General features: G+C 35.4%; 1 protein-coding gene across 2 annotated transcripts in view; it reads left to right on the plus strand.

Moving 5' to 3' along the window:
• ADAM7 (ADAM metallopeptidase domain 7) overlaps positions 1-24,691 on the plus strand; it is a 62,372-nt gene that overhangs the window by 16,875 nt on the left and 20,806 nt on the right. For both annotated transcript variants that reach the window (XM_054498893.2, XM_054498892.2), the window contains exons 5-11: positions 1,445-1,521; positions 2,831-3,020; positions 4,825-4,878; positions 12,504-12,575; positions 18,187-18,356; positions 21,270-21,354; positions 23,178-23,308. In XM_054498893.2, coding sequence (XP_054354868.2) covers positions 1,445-1,521; positions 2,831-3,020; positions 4,825-4,878; positions 12,504-12,575; positions 18,187-18,356; positions 21,270-21,354; positions 23,178-23,308 — 779 coding nt within the window. The remainder of the gene's footprint in view (positions 1-1,444; positions 1,522-2,830; positions 3,021-4,824; positions 4,879-12,503; positions 12,576-18,186; positions 18,357-21,269; positions 21,355-23,177; positions 23,309-24,691) is intronic.

Consider the following 24,691-nt stretch of genomic DNA (forward strand, 5'->3'; position numbering starts at 1 on the left):
TAAGTTCTGAATTGATTACTCTCACTGAAAAAGTATAATATAAAAATACGATTGTGTGGACCCTAACCTTGTACTGCCTAACAAGCAAATCAATGACTGCTAATGTATCTTTGCTTCTCCTAAACTGATTTCTATACACTCAGTATGGTGTTAAGTCTGGGAGAGGATAAAGCAGGACACCAAAAATATAAGGCATCTTATGAGGCTGTGGTCAAGCTAAACGGATAAAATCTGAAGCTATGAAACAACTTTAAAATCTCCAATAATTGATCCTTATATGATTCTCATCCCCTTGCCCAGTTTTTCTGATGCACCAATGTTGAAGGTCTTTTCTTCAATCCTCAAATGAATTTTTGTTCATTTATTATTATTATTCCATTAATTTTAATAAAATCTAGATACAGATTTTATTTTTATATCCCCATTGCTTTTTTCCAAAACATGTCCTCTGTAACCTTCTACCAAGAACATTACTTTTACCAAATCTATACATTTAAAAAAGTATTTCCTCCATTTAAAGCAATGGTCAACTTTTTTGTGTGTGTTTTGTTTTGAAACGGTTTTGCTCTGTTGCAAGGCTGGAGCGCAGTGGCGCAATCTCAGCTCACTGCAACCTCCGCCTCCCAGGTTCAAGCAATTCTCCTGCCTCAGCCATCCAAGTAGCTGTGACTACAGGTGCACGCCACCATGTCCGGCTACTTTTTGTATTTTTAGCAGAGGCGGGGTTTCACCATGTTGTCCAGGATGGTCTCGATCTCTTGACCTTGTGATCCACCCGCCTTGGCCTCCCAAAGTGCTGAGATGACAGGCGTAATCTACCGCACCCAGCAGCAAATGTCAACTTCTATGAGAGCTAAGTCTTTATGCAATCTTCAAAATAGGACAAGAGGAAGACTGGGTAACATTCTTTTATGCAGGGGGTGGGTTATTTGTGAGGGTGTGAGGTCACTGGAAGACCACAGAAAGTGTCATCCGTAGGGAGGATTTTAACACATGGCAATGATGGGAAAAATAATTACCTGATTGGACTACCATGGGCAGAGCATCAAGTAGGGAGTGATAAAGACATCAACTTGATTGAAACAGAGAGGCCGGAGAGAAAGGCTAGTTTCGTAAAAATTTTAGGGTGGATTAAAAAGTAATATTTCTAAGGAAAAGGTCACAATTCTAAAACTACTGTCATCATTAACAGACTATTAAATCTGTAGAGGAAGAATCTATACTTTGCTTTACACAAAATAATCACATAATTAAGGTAAAATGTCTCTGAAGCAGGCTCAAATATTTCCAAATGAAAGAATTTAATGAGTGAATGCAGAACAAATATCAATGCAATTTGTCAAAATAAAACATTGATATATTCTGAACAGAAAATATTTAGATATTAGTATCTATATAAAATCAATATTTATACGTATAGTAATAGAGTCTTCTTCTATTTTAGGATCACTGTTTTTACCAAGGATCCATAGTACATGAATATGATTCAGCTGCCAGTATCAGTACGTGTAATGGTCTAAGGTGACGCAGAATATCTTTCTTTTTCCTTTATGAGTTTTCCTATGGATTTTCAAAGAAATTAACTTTGTTGATTTTGTTTTATCACTCCTGGTATATAGAAAAATCAATGAGAAAAAAGCTGCTGTGCATTTTTAGCAGTCTCAGCTGTAGCCTATGATTTACTTTTTGACAAAGAGATGTCTAATGCATAGTCCTGAACAAGACAAGCTTTGCAGTATATGAATAAGGGATTCATATTTGGCAGATTACTGAAAATCATTTAGTCTGGCCTCTCATCTTATAGATCAGGATACTGACTGAAATTAGAAATTTTCTCCTGAATATTCCATTTGCTAGTGGTAAAATTGAGTCCAAAACCCAGGTCTTTTGAATGCTAGTTTTGTGAACTCCCATTATGCCATAAGGCTTGACTCATTAAGCTTTTTTTTTTTTTTTTTGAGTGTGTGTGTATATATATATATATATATATAATTATTATACTTAAAGTTTTAGGGTACATGTGCACAATGTGCACGTTAGTTACATATGTATACATGTGCCATGCTGGTGTGCTGCACCCATTAACTCGTCATTTAGCATTAGGTATATCTCTTAATGCTATCCCTCCCCCCTCCCCCCACCCCACAACAGTCCCCAGAGTGTGATGTCCCCCTTCCTATGTCCATGTGTTCTCATTGTTCAATTCTCATCTATGAGTGAGAACATGCGGTGTTTGAAATCGAGCTGTGTTTGCAGCCTCTTGAAAGTAAAAATTCAGAAGTAAAGCCTGTAGTTCTCTATAGATCATAGGCTCATGGACAAACAAAGATGATGTGGAGAGGTAAAGAGGAGAAGAACAAAGAAGTTCTGTCTTTAATTACAGGAAATTTACTTAACTAGTTCTTAGTATTTTCAAGAATAAGAATCCTTTAATGACACAGTTACCACATATTAGTATTTTTACTTTCATATATTTACTTTCATATATATTCCATGTCATGATAGACATAGAAACTCCCATAATTTTTGCAATAACTCTTAAGACTTGACAGCAGTCCACAACCACCAGTGGGACTTGCTACTCTACCTGTACTCAAAGCAGATATAGGACTATGAAACTTCTGAAAATCTAGTAAGCTGACTCGTAGAAAAAAGTATTGATTCAGTCAAAGGCCACATATCATCACATTTCCTTACCACTGAAAGCACCCTCCTACATGTTCATGAAGCACTGGCTTTGTGGTTTCTCTTTCTTGAAAAGACAAAGTCAGTACAATGAAATAGAGTAATTATAGACCTTGAATACACATTGTGTTCCCAATTTCTACAGGGGATTCTTCAGAATAAATGACCAAAGATACCTCATTGAACCAGTGAAATACTCAGATGAGGGAGAACATTTGGTGTTCAAATATAACCTGAGGGTGCCGTATGTTGCCAATTATTCCTGTACAGAGCTTAATTTTACCAGGAAAACCGTTCCAGGGGATAATGAATCTGAAGAAGACTCCAAAATGAAAGTGAGTACTTTATTATTAAGTTATCTTTACCCCAAATGAAACACCTTTTATTTTCTTGATGATGTCTAGGGAGAAAGTATGAGTCCAGCTAGCGAAATACATGTGCTACTTTGAGTCTGGCACTTCATCTGATATTTGAAATTGGAAAACTTTTGTTTTTCTTGTCTATGTAAAAAGTGTTTGTTTCATAGAGTAAATCTCAGTTTGTTTCATCAGTTTCAAGAAAGGATGATTCTACAATTCTATGTATAGATTGATAACATTGGGGCTATGAGTAGCTGGAAATAATGAAATTTTCAATATCCTAAAACCTAGTCTAGAGATAGTGTCTTTCCTTGTCTTCCCTGCCATTTTTTTTTTTTTTTTGCAGAGTTATTGATGACAAGCTATGTTCTCCCCTTTTTATCATTCAAATGTTTTAATGGTTAAGGACAATTAAAGATAAAACAAGTTCAGTTTTTGGTGGGATGGTTGTATAAAAGTAGTCCTTGGAGCTTTAGGCTTTTTTATACTACGAATCCATATCCCCTTAAATTCCCAGTGGATGTTAGCCTGTAAGCCACACGGTTGTTTTTCTTCTTCATATGTCCATGATTTGTATAGTGTCTGACACATACTGTATGCCTAATGGAAGTTTCCTGATTGAATAAATCAACAAATAAATGATTACTTAGTCCATAGAAAAAGATTTAGCCAAATCTTTGAACAATTTACCTCTGGTTTGTCCTCAGAGAATATGTACATACCTCAGCGCATGCACACTGAAAGCTGAATACTTAGAAGAATTTCCTGGTATTGGTATTTTATAGACATAAAAGATTGGCCAGGCGTGGTGGCTCATGCCTGTAATCCCAGCACTTTGGGAGGCTGAGGCGGGCCGATCATCTGAGGTCAGAATTCAAGACCAGCCTGACCAACATGGTGAAACCCCGTCTCTACTAAAAATACAAAAAAATTGGCCAGGCAGTAGTGGTGTGCGCCTGTAATCCCAGCTACTTTGGAGGCTGAGGCAGAAGAATACCTTGAACCCAGGAGGTGGAGGTTGCGGTGAGCCAAGATTGCACCACTGCACTCCACTCTGGGTGACAGAGTGAGACTCTGTCTCAAAAGAAAAATAAATAAAAATAAATAAAAAAATAAAAGATCTATGATTAGCAAAATTTATACATGTTTGTTTGGAATTGAGACTACTGAAAATTAGAAAGTTGGGAGGCAGGGGAAGGAGTATAAGAAATGCAGTCAGTCTTATTGGTCCATCTTATGTTTTAACTCTCAGTTACAGATGGATGTTTTTCGCGTGAGCTTACTAATGAAGCACTTACTCAGTAAATGAAAAAAAAAAAAAGAAAAAACCTGAATGTTAAAGTATGTGTTTATGATTATTTACAACACTTATTTGACCTGAAAGCCTAAACAAAGCATTAGGAAAAAGCTAATGCATGCTGGGCTTAATACCTAGGTGATGGGTTGATAGGTGCAGCAAACCACCATGGCACGTGCTCACCCATGTAACAAACCCACCAATCCTGCACATGTACCCTGGAAATTAAAAAATTAAATTAAATTTAAAAAAGAAAAGAAAAAAAGAACAAATAGAAAATACTAAAATCCAATGTATAGGACCCCATGTTTAATCATATAGATCTCATTTAGATAAATTTGTATAATTTTTATATATTCATATGCCTCCCCATTTTGTATCAACATTTCTTACCTTGATAATACTAGGATATTTTTTCCAACTTAAAGGGTTAAGATAAAAAGTGTTAACTATACTTCAACTGAATTTTCCCTACATTTACAGGAAATCCATGATGAAAAGTATATTGAATTGTTCATTGTTGCTGATGATACTGTGGTAAGTTTTCAATAGAACATTTCTCTCTTTATTCTTCCTTGTGGAACTTGTAGTTATCATTCTAGCACAGAGAAGAAGGTATTCTAATCAGAGTTCTACTCTAGGCTCAAAGTCCTATTTTTAGCTTCCCAAAACAGACATACATAAGAGATTATGGGGTCCTTGCCACAATAGCAGACTGACCCAAAATAGAACACCCCTCCCCATTAAGATCATATGGAAATGCTGAATGACATACAAAAAGTTGAAAATATTTTAGCAACCTACTGTTAAGCTCAAAGGAAAAAGTGGAAAATCTCCAAGTACTAAAAATGAAGAAGAAAATCTCTATCAGAACAGTGAGTAAAATTTAAAGGTTTGGTGACCCCGCTATATAGAATACAAAAAGAGGCAATTGTAATGTGATTGAATGTAAACCCCTGAGAAGCAAAATACTGAAATTTGGAAATGAGACCTCTGCATCATTCTCAGAGCCATAAAGGGCTGCCCATCTCAGAAAAGGAACTAGAAATTCTCCACAGAAACTGCAAGAGATAAGGGAAATTTTCTGTCTGCCTGTAGCCATGAGTAGGTAAAATGTTACACATGGGAAAACAAATCTCCTGTTTGTGTTATGCACAGATGTGGGACATGAAATTATATATTTCTTCAGATGCAGCATTGCCAAGCAAATTTTTTAATATAAAAACTTATTAGAGAACTGCTAAACTGCTGGAAGTCAAGTCAAAAATGCCCTAACGTGACTCTTCAATAATCCAAGATAAAATGAACCACATGAGGAAGAGTCAATCAACTGAAAAAAAAGGAAAATAAGCTCACCAGGAACTGTAAACCATCCAATGATATTTCAGACTATGCTGTGACATTAAATTATATGTTTAAAGTTATTAAAGACGTAAAGATGAATTAAAATGACACTGAAGTAACTAGAAAAGACTGGACAAAACAGCAGGCATACTTGAAAAACTACCTGTTTTAACATTTATGAAAGGAAAATGTATATACCCTTGAAAAACTTCAACAGAAGATTAGACACATGTGAAGAAAGAATTAGTGAACTGGAGAATGGAGGATATACAGAAACTACCATTTCTCCAGAGAAATAAAAAGTTGGAAACTGTAAAAGAGAACATAAGAGACATTAATTCAGAATATAAAGTTTATAAAGAGTGAATGGGAATGATTGGATGACAGATGACAAATGAGAGACAATTCTTGAGAATTTTCCAGAAGGAAAGGAATAAGCAAATCAGATAACACTGTAGAAAAATTTCTGAATATCAAAGGCAAAGAAAAGATCTTTTAAAATCAACTGTAAGAAAGAGACAGATTGCCTATACGTAAATCACAAACAGAGCATACGTTTTAAACAACAGAAGATACAGTTTCTAGGACAGTAAGTTCAAACAGCTAATGCAAAATGTTAAAAAATTTAAAATGAGTACTAAAATATCAGGCAAGGATAATATATTGGGAGAGAGAAATCATACTTAAAATGTTCTATGGAATTTTAGATTAGGAATGTAAAGGTAGTCACAATTTTACACTTGGTAAGTAAAGTATGAGTGTTAAAACTGTAATTGTAATCACTATGAACCTAGCAATTAGAATGTAAATATCCCAAAAGAGTAGAGGGAAATAGATGGATGTGAAAATTTTTACAAAAAGACCAATCCAACAGAAAGCCTCAAAGAAAATACACACATGCACACATACACCTACAGTCATGTACCACATAACAATCTTTTGGTCAACAATAGACCACATATATGAAAGTGGTCCCATTAGATGATAACAAAGCAGAAAAATTCCTATAGCCTAGTGACATCGTAGCCATCATAACATTACAGCACAATGCTTCACTCATGTGTCTGTGGTGATGCTGGTGTCAACACACTTACTGCATTGCCAGTTGTATGAAAGTATAGCACATACAATTATGTACAGAACACAATACTTGATAATAATAAAAAACAACCATGTTACTGGTTTATGTATTCACTATATTATACTTTTTATTGTTATTTTATAGTGCACTCTTATTGATATATTTAAAAAGTTAACTGTAAAATAGCTTAGGAGAGTCTTTCAGGACGTATTCCAGAAGAAGGCACTGCTATCATAGGAGACGGCAGCTGTATGTATGTAATTTCCCCTAAAGACCTTCAGTGGGACAAGATATGGAGGTGAAGACAATGATAGTGATGATCCTGATTTTGTGTAGGTTTAGGCTAATGTGTGTGGTTTGTGTCTTAGCTTTTAACAAAAAAAGTTTGAAAAGTAAAAATAAATAAAAAAGAAAAAAAGCTTGCAGAATATAGATATAAAGAAAAAATATTTTTGTACAGCTATATAATGTGTTTGATTTTAAACTGTTGTCTAAAAAAATCAAAAGTTTAAAAATTTTTAAAGTTTATAAAGTAAAAGTGTTACAGTATGCTAAGGTTAATTTATTATTAAATAAATAAAAATATACTTGCATAAATACAATGTAGCCAAATATAGAGTGTTTACAAAGTCCACCGTAGGGTAAAGTAAGGTCCTAGGCCTTTACATTCACTCGCCATTCATTCATTGATTGGTCCAGAGAAACCTCCAGGCCTACAAACTCCATTCATGGTAAGCTCCCTAAGGAAGTGTACCAGGTTTTTTTTTTTTTTTTTTTTTTTTTTGTCATTTATACCATTTTTTATTGTACTTTTTCTATGTTTACATACACAAAAAGCATTATGTTACAATTGCCTACAATATTCAGTATAGTAACATGCTCTACAGGTTTGCAGCCTAGGAACAATAGGCTATACCATATGGTTTAACTGTGTTATAGGTTATAACATTTAGGTTTGTGTACGTATGCTTTATGATGTTTGCACAAAGATGAAATCAACTAAGAATTCATTTCTCAGAATATATTCCTACTGTCAAGCAATGTACAACTATATTACATATATACATACACACAGAATAGTAAATACAAAAACAGAAAAAAAATGTGAAAGTAATTCCAAATGTGTCAGAAATTAGAGTAAATATAGCAATTACATCTGCCTGTTAGAAGTTAGAAAGTCTCAGATTGAATATAGAAAAAGGACTTATAAGAAATACACCTAAACTTCTGAAGAGACTTAAAAAATCTCAAAACTAGTTTCTTCTCTCCAAAAATATATCTTATGATTTTAATAGTATATAAAAGAGAATTTATGATTTAAAAAGTTATTTGAGATAAATTGGGGAATTAATCAGAAAAAGAGCACCAAAAGGATACAAAATATGAAAACACCTAACAACAAAGTATAAAAAGATAACAAGAAAATAACAGGGTTGCCAGAGAAAGTAGGGTATTTTTTAGCTCTTCTCCATCAGAAAATGTTAGGTCAAGAGGAAAAGCTTCAGCAAAAATTGCCAAGATTTGAACCACAGAAATGTAAGTTTGATCTAACCAACTGATACACTACCTTGCATTTTAAAAAAAGAATATGTGTTTTTTTCATGTACAAATAACATATTTGAAAAAATTAAGTGGGTATCTGGCCACAAAGACAATACACAGAAATAGCAAAGAGATATCATAAGATCACTGTTTCCTTTTTTACCACAACCCAATTAAAAGTTATAACAGAAATTGTTAAATTAAACCACTAAAAGACTATTGATTTGGAAACTGAAAGTACAATATATTTCCAAATATTAATTGTCTAAAAAATCAAATCTGAAATTATGGACTACTTATAACTGACCATAAAAAATAGTAAAGTAAAATTTATTAGATACAGGCAGCATACAAGTATTTAGAAAGACATTTGTCAATTTAAACAGTTTTATTAAGAAAAAAGAAAGAAAATAAATGGACTAAGAGTCCAACTAGAGAGATTAGAAAACAAAACAGTATAAATCCAAAGAAGGTATAAAGAAGAAAGTAATTTTAGCAATGAGAAAAACCAATAAAACCACCAAGCAAAACAAAAAATACCACAATGGAGTAGTTCAACAGAGCCAAGTACTCGTTCTTTGAAAACGTTAATGAAATATACAAGCTTCTGATAATGCTGATTAAAAAAATATAGAAATATATGTAAAATTAGAAGATAAAACATAAATAAAATTAAGGTTACACCTTATTAAAAATATATGAAGAACTATGTGCCAATAAATTTATAAACAGAAGAATGTAGTAAAATGTTATGAAGCTGACTCAACAATAGGAAACGCCAAAAAGATTTACAGCAGATTTGAAAAATTACATAAGTAGTCCACAACCTATCAACAAATGAAGACACCAGGAGCCTCAGATTCGTTTAGTAACAAATTTTACCAAAGTATGTTACAAACAAACAACCTTTGTTTAACAAAGATAAATAACCTTATCTTTTACAAACTGTTCCACAGAATAGGAAAAGAGGAAAAAATCCCACATTGTATAAGGTTATTATAACCTTTGTATTATTTATCTACCACTGTGTAATCAACTACTCAAAACCTGGTGGGTAATCAACGACTCATGCGGCTGAAGTAATCTATTGGCTCCCATGGCTGGCTAGTCTAAGATGGCCTCAGTCATTTGCCTGGTACGTGATATTGGGTTTCAGCTGGCCATGTATCTCCAATAGGCTAGCTAGTTGTGCTTTCTTGCATCATAGCTGGGAAACAAAACACCAAAAGAGAGGTGAGGCTCCAATGTGCAAGAGCTTTTCAAGCTTCTGTTTGTACATGTTTTCATGCCTCAACCAAAGTAAGTCATATGTCCAAGCCTAGAATCAACGTTGGAGGAAACTTATAAAAAGATATAGATACCTGTAAGAGTGATTCCTTGAGTCATTACAATAACAATCTATGACAACTGATAATATTGGTAACAGATCTAGACATGATCTTATGAGAAAGTAAAATTATAAGCTAATTTCACTTATAAATGCAACTTCAAATGTCCAAAAAATATTTGCAAACCCGAGCCAAGATATATCCATAAAAATTTACACAAGAGTGATGGTTTCCTCCAGTAATGTGAATATTGCTTTGCTTTGACATGAATAGATTTTTAAAAAGTGATAATTTCAAATATCTCAAATTTATACATATAGTATATATTTGTGTATGTATACACATACATATAATTCAACACTCATTCATAATAAAACTCTTAGGATATAAAAAGTGGAAGAAAATAAAGTATATTTACCAAACTCCTACTCAGTATAAACATTAAACTTATTAATAAAATGTTGGCAGTTTTCCTCCAAAATTGGGAATAAGGTACATTTGTTCATTGTCACCAGATTTCTTTCAACATTTTTACTGAAATTCCCAGCCAATGTAATAAAAAAGGTAAGACCCATCTTAATTGAAAAGATGTAATATTTTTTACACATTAAAGATACAAGAAACTGTAATTAACCTATGAACAAAATTTTAAATCAAAATTAGTAAGTTCTAAGCACTAAACAGATAGGCTTACACTGGCATGTTGCTGAGAAATTTTATAAAGAATGCTAAGAGACTCTTTGCTCTTAATAATAATATATGTGTTATTAAAGACTAAGAACAGGTTATTAAAATTTTTATTCATATACTAGGTGAAAGGTTGCTTGGTGTGATTTTAGTTGCATTAAACTGGGCTTTAGTGTATAGCTCTTGCACATGCTGCTTTAATAGTATCTTAAAATATTTAAGGGTTTCTTTATTTAGAGAAGTTCATATAGTAAATCATCCATTTTCATTAGACAAATAGTTAATGAGCATTCAATATGCTAGGTTCTGAGTATTGATGATATATATGATAGCCAAATAAAAAGAGCAGCAGAGGTCAGGTGCAGTGGCTCACACCTGTAATCCCAGCACTTTGAGAAGCCAAGGTGGGAGGACTGCTTGAGACCAGGAGTTTGAGACCAGCCTGGACAACACAGCAAGACCCCATCATGACAAAAAGAAAATAAAAAAAAATAGCTGGGTGTGGTGGTGTACACCTGTGATCCCAACTACATGGGAGGCTGAGACAAGAGGATCACTTGAGCCCAGGAGGTCGAGGCTGCAATGAGCCATGTTCACGCCACCGCACTCCAGCCTGGGTGACAGAGCAAGACCTTGTCTCAAGGAACAACAACAACAAAAAGAGCAAGAAAGCAAGAGAAGGATAGAAAATTTGAGCACTGCAGTCAGATAAAATAAGGAAACCAAAGACAGTCTTTGGAAACCTGTTGAGAAGTTTATATATCTCCACGACAGTGAGGAATTCTCAGCAGGGAAGTGAAGTGAGGATATGGATGAAACACTGACAGCTAGCAAGTTGAAAAAGAAGAGCAGAACACAAATGTCTGAATCCTGGGAAACACCCATCATTAAATAAAGATTTGACAATAAAAGTGCAAAGCTCCTACCTAACCATTCCTCCTCCCTCCCCTCTGATTGAAACTCACTGATTGATAAAGCATCTAATCTTTGTGATCCCTAAAATAGCTTCAGAATATTCTCCACAGTGAATTTTAGGCAGTGAATTTTGGGTAATTTTTATCAATCAATCAATGGAAACCCTGTTGTGAAACAGATTTGTCATCCAGCATTTAAGGGATAATGGGAATGCACAATAAACTAGTAGGAGTGTACGGGGTAATAGAAACCAAGAAGAAATTTCTTGAAACAGAAAATAGTCAACATTAAACGTGGAGAAGATGACCAGAAAGGAAAATATGTTCACAATGTATTTGATAATTAAGGGAATATTTGTGGGTTATTAAGAATAGTTTCAATGGAATAGTGAAAGTTATAATCAGAGTGTAGTAGGTTGAATACGTGGAAGATGAAAATTGAAGATATTCTAATGCTATATCTTAGCAGTATTTTGATATTTAAGGTAACAGGAGAGCAATGGGATGGTAACAAGCAGATACTTGTGGGATTCAAGAAAGGCAGGTTAATTTCTTATTTTTATTATGAAAGAAGTTTGACCATTTGCATTTATCCCCACAGGACACCTTATGTTATTATTAAGTATATTTGATCAGGTCTAAATTGATAATTGATACAAGATCCCGATAGTACAAAAAGGGAATGCAGTTATAAGGAGACAACAAAAGTCAGAGTAGACTGGACATGAAAGTCTGGTTTGCCCTCGTAGCTATTTCCTGGAGGGAAGGGGTAGCCACAGTTTCCTGTCCCTCTTCAGCACTTCTCCAGCTCCAGTGGGTTTTTTAATTACATATTCCTTATTTTGTGAGCACCAAGGACACAGAAGGACTAATCAAGTTGCTGTTCTTTGCCATATATTGATTGCTTTGTAGCTTTAATAGTTTTGTTTCATCAATGTGATAAAAATGGACTCTAAAGAACACTAATCAGTTGGTTTAATAAATTAATGTAATGTAGTACAATGTAATGTGAAAGGGAAACAGAATTAGAAAGAAAAGCTTGAATTAATACTACACCTAAGAATGTCTTTAGGAGGGCTGTATTTAGTTATTTTATATCAAAAATGTATTTAAGTTGTCTAGTTTTTAGCTGAATGAAAGGAGTTCTCTTTCTTCATTAGGCCAATGATTTTTTTTCTTTGTAATAGCTGATGAATGAAGTATTTTGTTGAGCTTTTATGCAACTCCTATTATTAATGAATATTAATATGATATTTCTATTTCCAGTATCGCAGAAATGGTCATCCTCACAATAAACTAAGGAACCGAATTTGGGGAATGGTCAATTTTGTCAACATGGTAAGATTTGATACAGTTTTTGAATCAAGCCAATAATACGAATGCAAAGAACCTTTCAGCGCAGATCTCTGCTGGACTATTGTAGTCACCTGATATTAAGGGAATACAAAGCACAAAGACTAATAAGCAAAAATCCCCTGGAAAAAATAATAACAACAAACCACAGCTCTGAATTTTCAATTTTCGATGTAAATGACATTTAATATTGAAATAAGTTTCAAAACTTGGCCTCTAATCACAAAATTTATGAACCAATGTACAAAGAATATGAAAATCAATCACTGTAAACCAAATCACACTACTTTAAATCACTGCTCTGTGATGTTGTATAACAAAAAGTCTTTTAAGTTATAATTTGTTGTCCATGGTTTGGCATAGAAAGTGGAGTAACTGTTTCAGTAAAATATATTAAAATGCTTAATTTGTCTAAATTAGAATGAGGTATATAACCCTTTAAAAAAACAAATTGTGAATTGCAACACATTTTTTTGCTGACTCATTCTAAGACACCTCAGCCCTATTACTAGGATAAAGAGACCCCGTAGGAAAAAGCTGTAAGGAAGGCCCCTCTAGGCCAATGGTTACTAATTCACCAGTTGAGGGACATTTAATCTGTTTGTAGTTTTTGGCTATTGTAAATACAATGCCTTTAAACATTTGTATATAGTTGTATGTGCAATTATAGAATTTCATTTATTTTTGTAAATAACGAAGAAGTAGGAATACTGGGGCATATGGAAAGTGTATGCTTCCTCACAATAATATATTCTTTGAAAGAAAGTTACTATGCACGGCTCACACTTAAGTGGAAATTATGCTCTTCCTCCTTGACAATGGAGCATCTACATAAACTAGTTGAAATTTTTCTATGCAAGAGATTTCTCTCTTTTCTTCCATTAATATGTATTTAAGAATTTATTTATATCAGTATGAACTCATGGATATTTATTTTGTACTTTGAGTTACAACCTAACACTATTTTGTTGCTCAAATTGTTTCAGTTTTGTCCATTGGGCAATATTTTAGCTGGTCTATGTGTCCCTTGGGCATACCCTCATCAGTGTGTGAGAGAGAGTGTGTGTGTGTGTGTGTGTGTGTGTGTGTGTGTGTGATATTTATAGTGTTGGATTCTCTGAACTTCTGGGATCTGTGATTTGCTGTTTTATACTATTTTAAAAATTATTGATCATTCAAATATTTCAAAGAAATTCAAATATTTCTTCTGCCTTGTTATTTCTCTCTCTTTCTCATATTTCAATTATATGCGTATTAGATCATGTGATTTTCCCACAGCTTTGGACCTTCCCTTATGTGGTTTTCACTCTTAACTCTTTGTGTTTCCATTTGGCTAATTTTTGTTGGGCCAACAATATTCTTTCTTCACCCATGTCTAGCCTACTGATGTACTCATCAATGGTATTCTTTGTCGCTACTACCATATATGTACTCAGCTATTTTCATTCACTCTCTCTTACAGTTTCCACCTCTCTGCTGAAAGTCCCTCATCTTTTCAAGCTTGTTTTTCACTATATTCATTTTTTTTATTACTGCATAACAAGTTACCACAAACCTAGCATCTTAGAACAATACTCATTAACTATCTCACAATTTTTATAGGCAGGAAGTCTGGGTACAACATAACTGGATTCTCTGCTCAGGATCTCAGAATGAGGAAATCAGGCCTGGGGATCTCAGCTTGTTGTTGTTGGCAGAATTTAGTTCATGCAGTTACAGGATTGAAGTCCTCAAATCCTTGCTGGCCGTCTGCTGGGGCCATCTCAGTTACTGGGGGCCCTGACAATTTCTTGCCACACAGTGCTCTCTTGGACCCTTTCACAACATAGCAGGTTCCTTCTTAGGGCCAGCAGGAGAAATTCTGCTGCTTCAAATTACTAGATTTGTTTTAAAAAATTAAGTTAGGTCTACCCACAGTAAGTTCACTGTTATTCAACTCAGAATCCTCTGATTTGGGTACCTTAATTACATCTGAAAAGCTGTAAGCTCCCTTTATCTTTGTTCTGTATCATAACCTAAATATACTAGTGAAATTCATCATAGTCACAGTCCTGCCCACGTTGAAAGGGAGGTCATTCCACAGTGTGTTAGTGTCCAGGAACAGGAATCCTTGGGGGCCATCTTAAAATTCTGCAAACCACATCCATCTTTTCCATTAGAGCCTTCAACATATTATGGATAACTAATTTAAATTTCCTGTTAGACAATTTCAACATGTGGGTCATCTACGAGTTTAGTTTTGTCAACTCTTTTCGCTCTAACAGTGGGTTGTCTTTTCTTGCTCTTTTGTATGTTCTTTAATGTTTTATTGGATAGTAGACAATATGTATAGGAGAGTCTAAGAAAATAGTATTTATGCCTGAAATGGTACACTTCCTCTTTTGCTAGGTCATTAACATGCAGAATTGGATTAATCTGGTCAGAAATTGAGCTGATTTTGTTGCTGCTGCTACCTGCAGTGCACTATCAACTGCATATTCATCTAGTGTTACTTTGTGCTTAGGGTGGATCCTGAATTGTTGGGGAGTTTTTCTCCATATTTCTGTTCCTTTCTCAACTTTAGGCTTTTATTGAGAGCCAGCACCTCCCCTCACATTGTCACTGCTTCTTCAGTAGTGGCCTGTTGTTTGTTCCTCAGTGCCTTCTAGCTTAGTTATTGGATCCAGAGCATTTTCTATCATCCTGATTTAACCTCAGTCTTAGGGAAGCCCTGTCCATGGGTTGTTGGGTGAGTATTTCTCAGTGTTCATTTTCCTCTCCATTGGTAGGAGATCTTGAATGGTCTGGATTCAGGACAGTTTCCCACCGCTCCTCCAGGAGTAGAAGGCTATTTTTGTTTTGTTTTCCTTTTCTTCAGCTGTAATACATTTTAATTTGGGTTCTGGGGGAAAAATTTACTATAGCTCCCTTGGCAGTTTAAGGCTTTTGTTCCTTGAGGGAAAGAGTTCGGTAGATATTATAATTTTTCGCAAAGCAGCAATTCTCCCCGTCTTCAGGCCCACCCCACTGAGGGAGCCATCTTGAGTCTCCCTCTCTGTCCCCCACTGTGGTTGTTGGCATCCACAGAGGCCCATGGAGATCAATCTGTGTATGGGTCTGAGATCCCTGTGTCTGGATCTCCATAGGGCTCTGCATTCTCCTTCTCTCCCACACTTGGCCTGAAGCAATTCATTAACGATATTTGGTCAGTTCTTTCTACCGATTAAAAAGGTGCTCAACATCTTTCTTTCTCATTATCTGCCACAAGGGAGGTGCTCTGGCACCATCTCTCCTTGAAGGAGACTGTCTTTGCTTAGGGTTCAGGCACACTTGTTGGCCCTATTGCCTCAGTTCTCTGGTGGATTCAGAAAAAAATATATGATTTTCTAGATTCTCTGGCTTGTCCTTTTTGTCAGGGTAGAGGCAACATTCTTTCTAACTTTGTACATTGTAGGCAGAAGGAGAACTCCCAACTGTTTCAATTTACGTCTGTGGAAATTGAAAATTTTCCCCATACCTTTTTGTAAGAGGGAGGAAGGAACAGTGTGGAGTGCAATGATTACATCTCATAGTCACTTCTGTTTTCTTCCATTCCTTGTATCTTTCAATTATGTCTTTTATCACTTCCCTAGCATTGACCCCAACTCAAGACTCAAACTCTCTCGTTGGTTTCTCATCTTCAAGTAAGCATAGATACAAAATTGTTGCATATTGCTGAACTTTTACTGAAGATTTGTAGTTTACATTGGGAGGCTACATAGCACATTATAAAACAAACAATTTAAGCTAACAAAGTCTAAAAGCCCGTGTGCCTGGCCATTGTATCCCTTCTTACTGGCCCTTTATCCTTCACAGAGCCCATATTCACATTATTTCACTGGGTCCTTTCTTATTTTGACTTTTATTATGTCTTCACCCCTTTTAACTCAGAGATTCCTTAGTTATTTCCCTACTATAAAGAGCAGTTCAATTCTCCACAGCCTTCCAAATGTGTGTATCCAAAACTATCCAAGAATTTAGCAGATAAAGCATGGCTTTTATTTTATATGTTCTTATGAGAAGAAAATATCATCATAATGACAAATAATATTTCCGTTTGCACTTGTGTGTAGTTTTGTAAATGTAAAGCCCACTTGTGAATAGAGAGGGTCTGAAAATCCCAGGTTAAAATAATTATTGCTATGTAGTACTTGATTTCTAAAGTTTACCATACATTAAGATTAGGGTCAAGATCCCGGTGTGGTGGCTCATGCTTGTAATCCCAACACTTTGGAAGGTCAAGATAGGAGAATCACTGAGCCCAGGAGTTCAAGACTAGACTGGGCAACAAAGCGAGACATCATCCCAACAACAAAAACAACAACAAAAATAAATAAATAAATCAAATAGCCAGGCACAGTGGTGTGTGCCTGTAGTTCCAACTACTCAGGAAGCTGAGGTGGGAGGATCCTTTGAGCCCAGGAGTTCGACTTTGCAATGAGCTATGATTGCACCACTGCACTCTAGGCTGGGTGACAGAATGAGACCCTGTCTCAAAAACAAACAAAAAAACAAACAAACAAACAAAAAATTCAGGGCCAAGAGGAATAGGGATGCATATCACAGGCTCCAGTGTAGATTTGAAGTAAGAGTTTGACTACATGTCTAACTTCGGGAGAGTTTAAAAGGCACCTAATTCCCCTGATTATGAAATGACCTTTTTGGCCTCTACTGACACATGGAATTGAGTATATTCATATCATGTAGGTTAAGAAAACTAGAATATTAACAGAAGTTTATTGTTACAGGAATGATATAATTATTACACTTCTTATTGACTAGTTACATTGACTAGTAACATTGTATGAATGATCTTTCCATTTCTGTTCATTCAGTGTTGATAGTTTATCATTCACTTTCTTTCAACCTACTTGTACTGACTATTGTGGAATATAAAACTGATACAACACATAGTCCTTTCTCTCAAAATTCCCATAATAACTGCATAAACTCTAACTTCTTTTGTCCTGGCATAAAAGTACCTATCACCCAGGTGTTTAGAGAGCAGGTAGAAATAGGTGTGAGGTTTATAGGCTACAACTATTTCTGCCTGCTTAGAGAAATCCCTAATGAACATTTCTCAGATTAAAAAAAAAAAGGTAGTTACAAAATTCAAACATAAAGATCAAACGCAGCAGTTAAGTTATTGAGAACCAATGCCAACTTTCTAACCTGCCACAGAATGGACACTTGGCCTGAAGTATGAAGGTGCATAAGGAGCACTCACACCGCCTGCCACTGTTAGTAAATTTATGCTTTTAGGCCAGTTCTAAACTCAGAACTTTAATAAATTCTTCCAGCACATCCTGAGACAGTGCCTGTAAGACTTATGATAGTTCGAGGAGGCAGATCTTTCTGATCAAATTTCACCATTGCCCAGAAAATTCACCAGGTATTCTGGGCAATGCATTCTGTCCCATTTTGATATATCTGTTTGTAACATGAGGCTTGCACTGTTTACTTATGTACGTCACAAGTTCAAATTATTGTTTTTTGGGGAAATGTAAAGGAATATAGCAATATTGAAGAATCTTTCCAGCAACTTGACTTTGTGAAAAATGATTTCTTCTTTGAACAGATTTATAAAACCTTAAACATCCATGTGACGTTGGTTGGCATTGAAATATGGACACATGAAGATAAAATAGAACTATATTCAAATATAGAAACTACCTTATTGCGTTTTTCATTTTGGCAAGAAAAGATCCTTAAAACAAGGAAGGATTTTGATCATGTTGTATTACTCAGGTTGGTGATTGCTCTATTTTCTTGCATACCTTTGGTGGATTGTTACAAAAGAAAACAAAAAAAAATTAACAGAAAATAACACTTTTTAAGCAGTTGACTTTTGGGTAGTACGCAGGGGCAAAATGTTATCTGTAGCTATGCAGAAAATTTCCAAGCAAGGAACAGTAGCATATACCTTTAATCCTAACATTTTAGGAGACCAAAGTAGAAGGACTGTTTTAGCCTAGAAGTTCAAGACCAGCCCCAGGCAACATAGCAAGACCCCATCTGTACAAAAAATTTAAAAATTAGCGGAGCATGGGGGCATGCACCTGTGGTCCCAGCTACTTGGGAAGCTGAGGCTGGAGGATCTCTTGAATCCAGGTTAAGGATAACATGAGCTGTGAATGTGCCACTGCACTCCAGCCTGAGTGACAGAGTGAGACCCTGTCTCAATAAATAAATAAATAGAAAGTTTTCAAGTGGACTATTTAATAATCTTTCTTTCTAATATTAATACTAGAAAAGAAAAAATCTGATATATTCATATTCCTTGGTAGACTTAAAAATGCCATTAGGTAAGCAAAGTTCTTTTAGAATCCATTTACATTTTTTTATCAGCATCCAGTGCTAACTCCTCTCGCCCTCCATGTTGTACCATCCCAATAGTCTACCAAAATCTGTCTTTCTGGGAAAGCACCTCACTCTCTGAACATTTCCCCTCATCAAAATCTGCCTACCTGGTGAGCAGCCCTTCAATACCATCTTCTCTACTATACAATTGAACAAACAACTAATCTGATAAGTGAAACCTGTCAGAGCTTTAATATTCCTAAGTAAAAGTGTGATTTTGTCTAGACTACTCAATCTTTAATTTCTTTAAAAAGGGGACCATTTTTATCATTTTTGTTATTCAAGATACCTAGCACAGTACTTAGCCCAGAGGAAAGGGACAAGTAATTATGGAACTGAATGTAATACAACCTAATATTTAGTAGAGTCCTGTTATCCTAAAGAATGCTGAATTGTGGAAGAAGTCCTTTGGAGCGATGCCATCTTTTAGCATCTCTTCTGATGCGCTTAAAGCTACTGTATTAGAATAGTGCCCACTTTTCCTACTTTATATACCCATAATATCGGTATTTCTCCTAAGGTCTGCAAACCCAGCCTGCTAATAATCTTCTATTATTATTTAGACGTTGACTTTCAGTCTGAACTCAAAAACCTGAAGCTTCCAATACCTGCAGTAGAAAGTCGGGTTCAGTCCTCTGGCAGATTAATGAGAGTGCATCAGACCTCCAAAGTAACATAATTCCTGTGTTTTATATCTGGGATGGCCCATAGCATATATCTCCAGAGGCATAGTTGTGCCTGCTTTGTACTTGAATATTCATACATTAGCATGCCCCAAAATCATGGGGAATGGAGCGTAGTAAAACATGGCCATAAACTTCAGAGTGGGCAAGATTAACTCCTTTGCCCTCTCCTTATACATGTATTTTTTAATACTTAATAAATAAAACCAAAAGTATTTGAAAGGGTGCAAGTAGAAAACTTTTAACTTCTTTAGAACACCTCCTATTCTAACCAGTAGCTTCGCATATCAATAGGACGTCTGCAAGTAAGGAGATGGGGTGAAATGCTACTAAATAGCCCATTGAGCATCATATTTGGACTTCTTATATGTTAAGTTTCTTGGGTACCTGCCCTTCTGTATTCACTTAGATGTAGAAGTGGCAAGACAGTATATACAGCATTATCATGTGTTACTTGATTTCAAGCAACCATGAGCGGACACTCGAGATTATTCTTGTCCTGGTGCTTCCCCTCCATACATATGGTTTTCTCAATATCCCCAGAGTTTAAAAAGACCAGAATTTTGTCTCTCCAAGAAGCATAGTCAAATACTGATGCCTAATATGTAGGAAGAGAAACATTTCAATAATAAAGAGAAAAATGGAGTGTATCTTAATCAAAAAAGGTAAAGACTGAAAGGGGTCATCTAATCTGACCACCTTTCTTGGCTTTGAGTTCTATCACATTCCAGGTGTGACCCTTTAGCCCCAATGGCTCTTTTTAAAGTGGTTCAACTCTAAATAATATTCCTGAAATCAAATCAAATTTGGATTCCTATAATATAAATATCTACGTTTGTCTTTTCAAGTAATCCAAGAACAGTTCTCATTTTATCTGACAACTCATTTAAGTGTTTTATTATAGCTATCAAATCCTACCTGAGTTTCTATGGTTGATCAAAAGTCTTAACATTTTTCAATTGTTTGTTTTTCCTTCTAAACACTTTTACACTTCATTAATCAATTTCTGGTCTTGTAAATGGTTTTATCCAAAGCTGAGGGCAGAGTAGACTATAGTCAAGTAAAATGGGATTTCTATTGTATTTTTTGATTTGTATTTTTTGTTTTTTGTTTTATACCCTTCTGCAATTTCAGTGTAAGATTGCACTGGCTTTTTATTTTATTATTATTGAGGTGGAGCCTCGCTCTGTGTCCTGGAGAGCAGTGGTGCGATCTCAGTTCATTGCAACTGTCACCTCTCGGGTTCAGGTGATTCTCCTACCTCAGCCTCCCAAGTACCTGGGACTACAGGTGGGCACCACCATGCCCAGCTAATTTTTGTATTTTTAGTAGAGATGGGGTTTCACCATGATGGCCAGGATGGTCCCGATCTCTTGACCTCGTGATCCACCCACCTCGGCCTCCCAAATGCACTGGCTTTTTCAATGCCTCTAATATCCCACAGGTTAAAGATGAGCTCAATATCAACTAAGGTCAGCCTCAATTCCAAAACTCCAGAAATAAGAAGGCATTTTCACATGCAAAAGCATTGGTATTGTTGGGGTTCACTGCAATTTGATCTTTGTGTTAACTAAACTACTAACTCAGATTGAAGAGTATTTTTGCATCTTTTTCATAGTGGGAAGTGGCTCTACTCACATGTGCAAGGAATTTCTTATCCAGGGGGTATGTGCCTGCCCTATTATTCCACCAGTATCATTAAGGTGGGCTGTGTTTTATTTATATTACTTAATAATGTTTGAACAAAATCGTTGTAATGTCCTGGGTTCCATGGAAAGAGATTATGTGTGCATTTTGTCATATATACTCACTAAGATATGTCATGAACAGACTTATGTTTTCTTTATTAAATGAATAAAAATGTTTTATTAAAAAATTATAGATAAATATTGATGGTAAATCCATTTTGTTCAGAGTTTAAACAGATGGTATACCACAGATCAGCATGCAATGATTAGTAAAGCTCTTTTGCATATGAAATATAACTACTTATAAGGACAAATAATGCACACAAAAGTTGATGGCTCATTTAGCAAGTGAGGATAATTGTTCTTGTGCTGATAATAAGGCACATAAACCACTTCACATATCATATCAAAACAACCTTTCAATCCATTTTTAGAAAGCATAAGACCTAAAAACTGTTGACTCCCTTTTTTTTATGTGATCCTTTCCAAAGTCTCTAAGCTTCTAGTAAATGTTGTCCAAATAACCCCATCTGAGAGATTCTTGAGAACACGAAGGTTTCTATTTACTTCCTTTATGTCGCGCCTAGTTGTTGCTATGCCTTGTCTGGTATTAAGATAAAAAACTTCAAAGCTAGTACTTATTTAAATGACCACATGACTTACTTATTATATAGTTATTTTGGGCTTATAGCTTTTCCTATGGTATTTCAGTAACATAAGTTTTGGATCATAGAGTCAATTTCATCTGATATATGCTGTTAGATTATTGCTACTCATACTATGATACATGCTACTTAGATTATGATATTATAATCACTCCAGGACACATTTTAAACTTTATATGAGTAAGATGAGATGACCAAATTAGATATGTTTTATTAGCTTTATAGTAATCTGATAGCCCACCTCTTTTTGGAAATTAATTTTGTATTAACATAGAAATTAAAGCATATAATGGAACTATGAGTCAAGTTAACCAATTCTTCCATGGATTTGATATATCTGACATTTAAGTTTTTCTCATAATAGAAACTTCATCTTTAACATTGTATAGCATTGTTGTGCAATGTGAGACTATAAGCTGAAAACAAGAACCTCACGTTTTTATTTCTATAGAATTTGGATATGTAGTACAAAGAGGACAATCAATATTACTTATTATATTGTGTAGGATATTTATCTTAGTTCATTCTAGCTGCTGTAACAAAATATCAGAAATGAATGGGTAAGAAACAATAGAAAGTTGTTTCTCGGAGGCTAGGAAATCCAAGATGGAGTCCTTAGCAGATTCGGTGTCTGGTGAAGCCCTGTCTGGCTCATAGTTGACACCTTCTCGCTGTGTCCTGACCTGGTAGAAGGGGCACAGATCTCATTCCAGCCTCTTTTATAAGGGCATTAATCCCACTTATGAGGGCTCTGCCCCCATGACTTAATCACCTTCCAAAGACTTCACCTCCTAGTGTCATCACCTTGAAGTTAGTTTTATACCTTCAACATATGAATTTTGAAGAGGTAAAAATCATAATAACATTAGTTAATAGTTTTTAACTATTTATAAGAATGAGCTTCTATAAATTTAACAATGACTATCACCATGCCACAAAGAAAGAATTTCAAATGTTAGAGCTAGAGATACTTAAAAAGTCACTTTCTTGGGCTTCTTATATAATTAAGGAAACTGAGGTACAGGGGAGAGAGGTAACTGAGTTCATGCCTTTTTAAATAGATACCAGTTAACTAGGAGCTAGAAGCCAGGTCTTTCAACCACTAGTTTGAAGCACTATGTACTACAGTGTGCTATCTTTTGAAAATTTCTAATGCAATTTTGTTTTCATCAGGATCTTTTACCTGACACAAACATAATTGCAAACAGAATGGCACATCAACTGGGGCATAACCTTGGGATGCAGCATGACGAGTTCCCATGCACCTGTCCTTCAGGAAAATGTGTGATGGACAGTGATGGAAGGTGAGGTTCGAACAACGTACAGAATACACTTAAATAATTCAGAAGTGGGCTGGGCATAGTGGCTCATGCCTGTAATCCTAGCACTTTGGGAGGCCGAGGCGGGTGGATCACCTGAGGTTGGGAGTTCGAGACCAGCCTGGACAACATGGAGAAACCCCATCTCTACTAAAAATATAAAATTAGCCAGGCCGGTGGCACATGCCTGTAATCCCAGCTACTTGGGAGGAGAATTGCTTGAATTCGGGAGGCGGAGGTTGCCGTGAGCTGAGATCATGCCACTGCACTCCAGTTCGGGCGACAAGAGCAAAACTCCTTTTTAAAAAAAAAAAGAAAGAAAAAGAAAAGAAGAAACATGTTTCAAAAGTGGATTTTGAGTCAAAACCAATTATTGTAGGATATGTTGTAAAGTATAGAATTTCCTAAAAAGTCTATTCCATAACTAGGCATGGCAGTTTTCTTTCTGGGGCTAAATCTCACCAACTGGTAGTGTCTCTCTCTGGTGATACTGTGAGAGAAATCCCAAAACTCTTTCTGGGTACACTGCAAAAGTACACCATGACAATTAGTACCAATTGCTACCAAGGCAATTAGGGGAGAAATAGACTCTACATGCCTTGTTTTGTCATCTTTTCTATAAGCTGTAATGACTTCCTTCACATCTTTACTCAAATGTTATTCCCACCAATGTTTTCCCTGGCCACCTGATCTAGATCACACACATATCCTGGCATTTCAACTCCCACTCCTTTTGTTTTTTGTCTTCTCCTTAGTATTTATTACTATCTAGCATATTCTCTGTTTCACGTGTTCAGCTTATTTGTAACTTTACTCTTCTGCTGGAATATAAGCTAGTCCCACAAGGTCAGAGGGTTTTGTCTTTTTGGGTCTCTGTTATAACACCACCATACTAGAAAAGTCCCAAACACATATTAAACACTCCATAAACAGTTACAGAATAAATGAATATCCAGCCTTCCCTATTGTACTGTAAATTACCAGGCAGTCAGGTCCTAAGTTTTGCACGTCTTTGAATCCCTTCTGAGCAGGTATACATAAAGCATTGTATATAGTAAGAAAAGTTTCTTGGTGATCAATGCTTCCACACATTGATTAAATGAAGTAAAGTGGCTAACACAACTAAATGTGATGACTGGCACAGAATAAGAACTCAGTAATTAATATTTAGTTTTACATTGTTATTTACATAATTAGTAATATTTTACAGAGTCCTATTATCTCAGTCTAATGTAGTCAAGACTCTAAAGTCCTACTGTATTGAATTATTATGTCAATAATAATGTTAAGGAAGTCAAAAGAAAAGGAAGATGGAAGGGAGATAAATTTCAGGTTAAGAAGTATATCACATTCCTATGGATATGTATA

Source organism: Pongo pygmaeus, chromosome 7 (assembly GCF_028885625.2).
Source record: "Pongo pygmaeus isolate AG05252 chromosome 7, NHGRI_mPonPyg2-v2.0_pri, whole genome shotgun sequence".
Taxonomy (NCBI): Eukaryota; Metazoa; Chordata; class Mammalia; order Primates; family Hominidae; genus Pongo; species Pongo pygmaeus.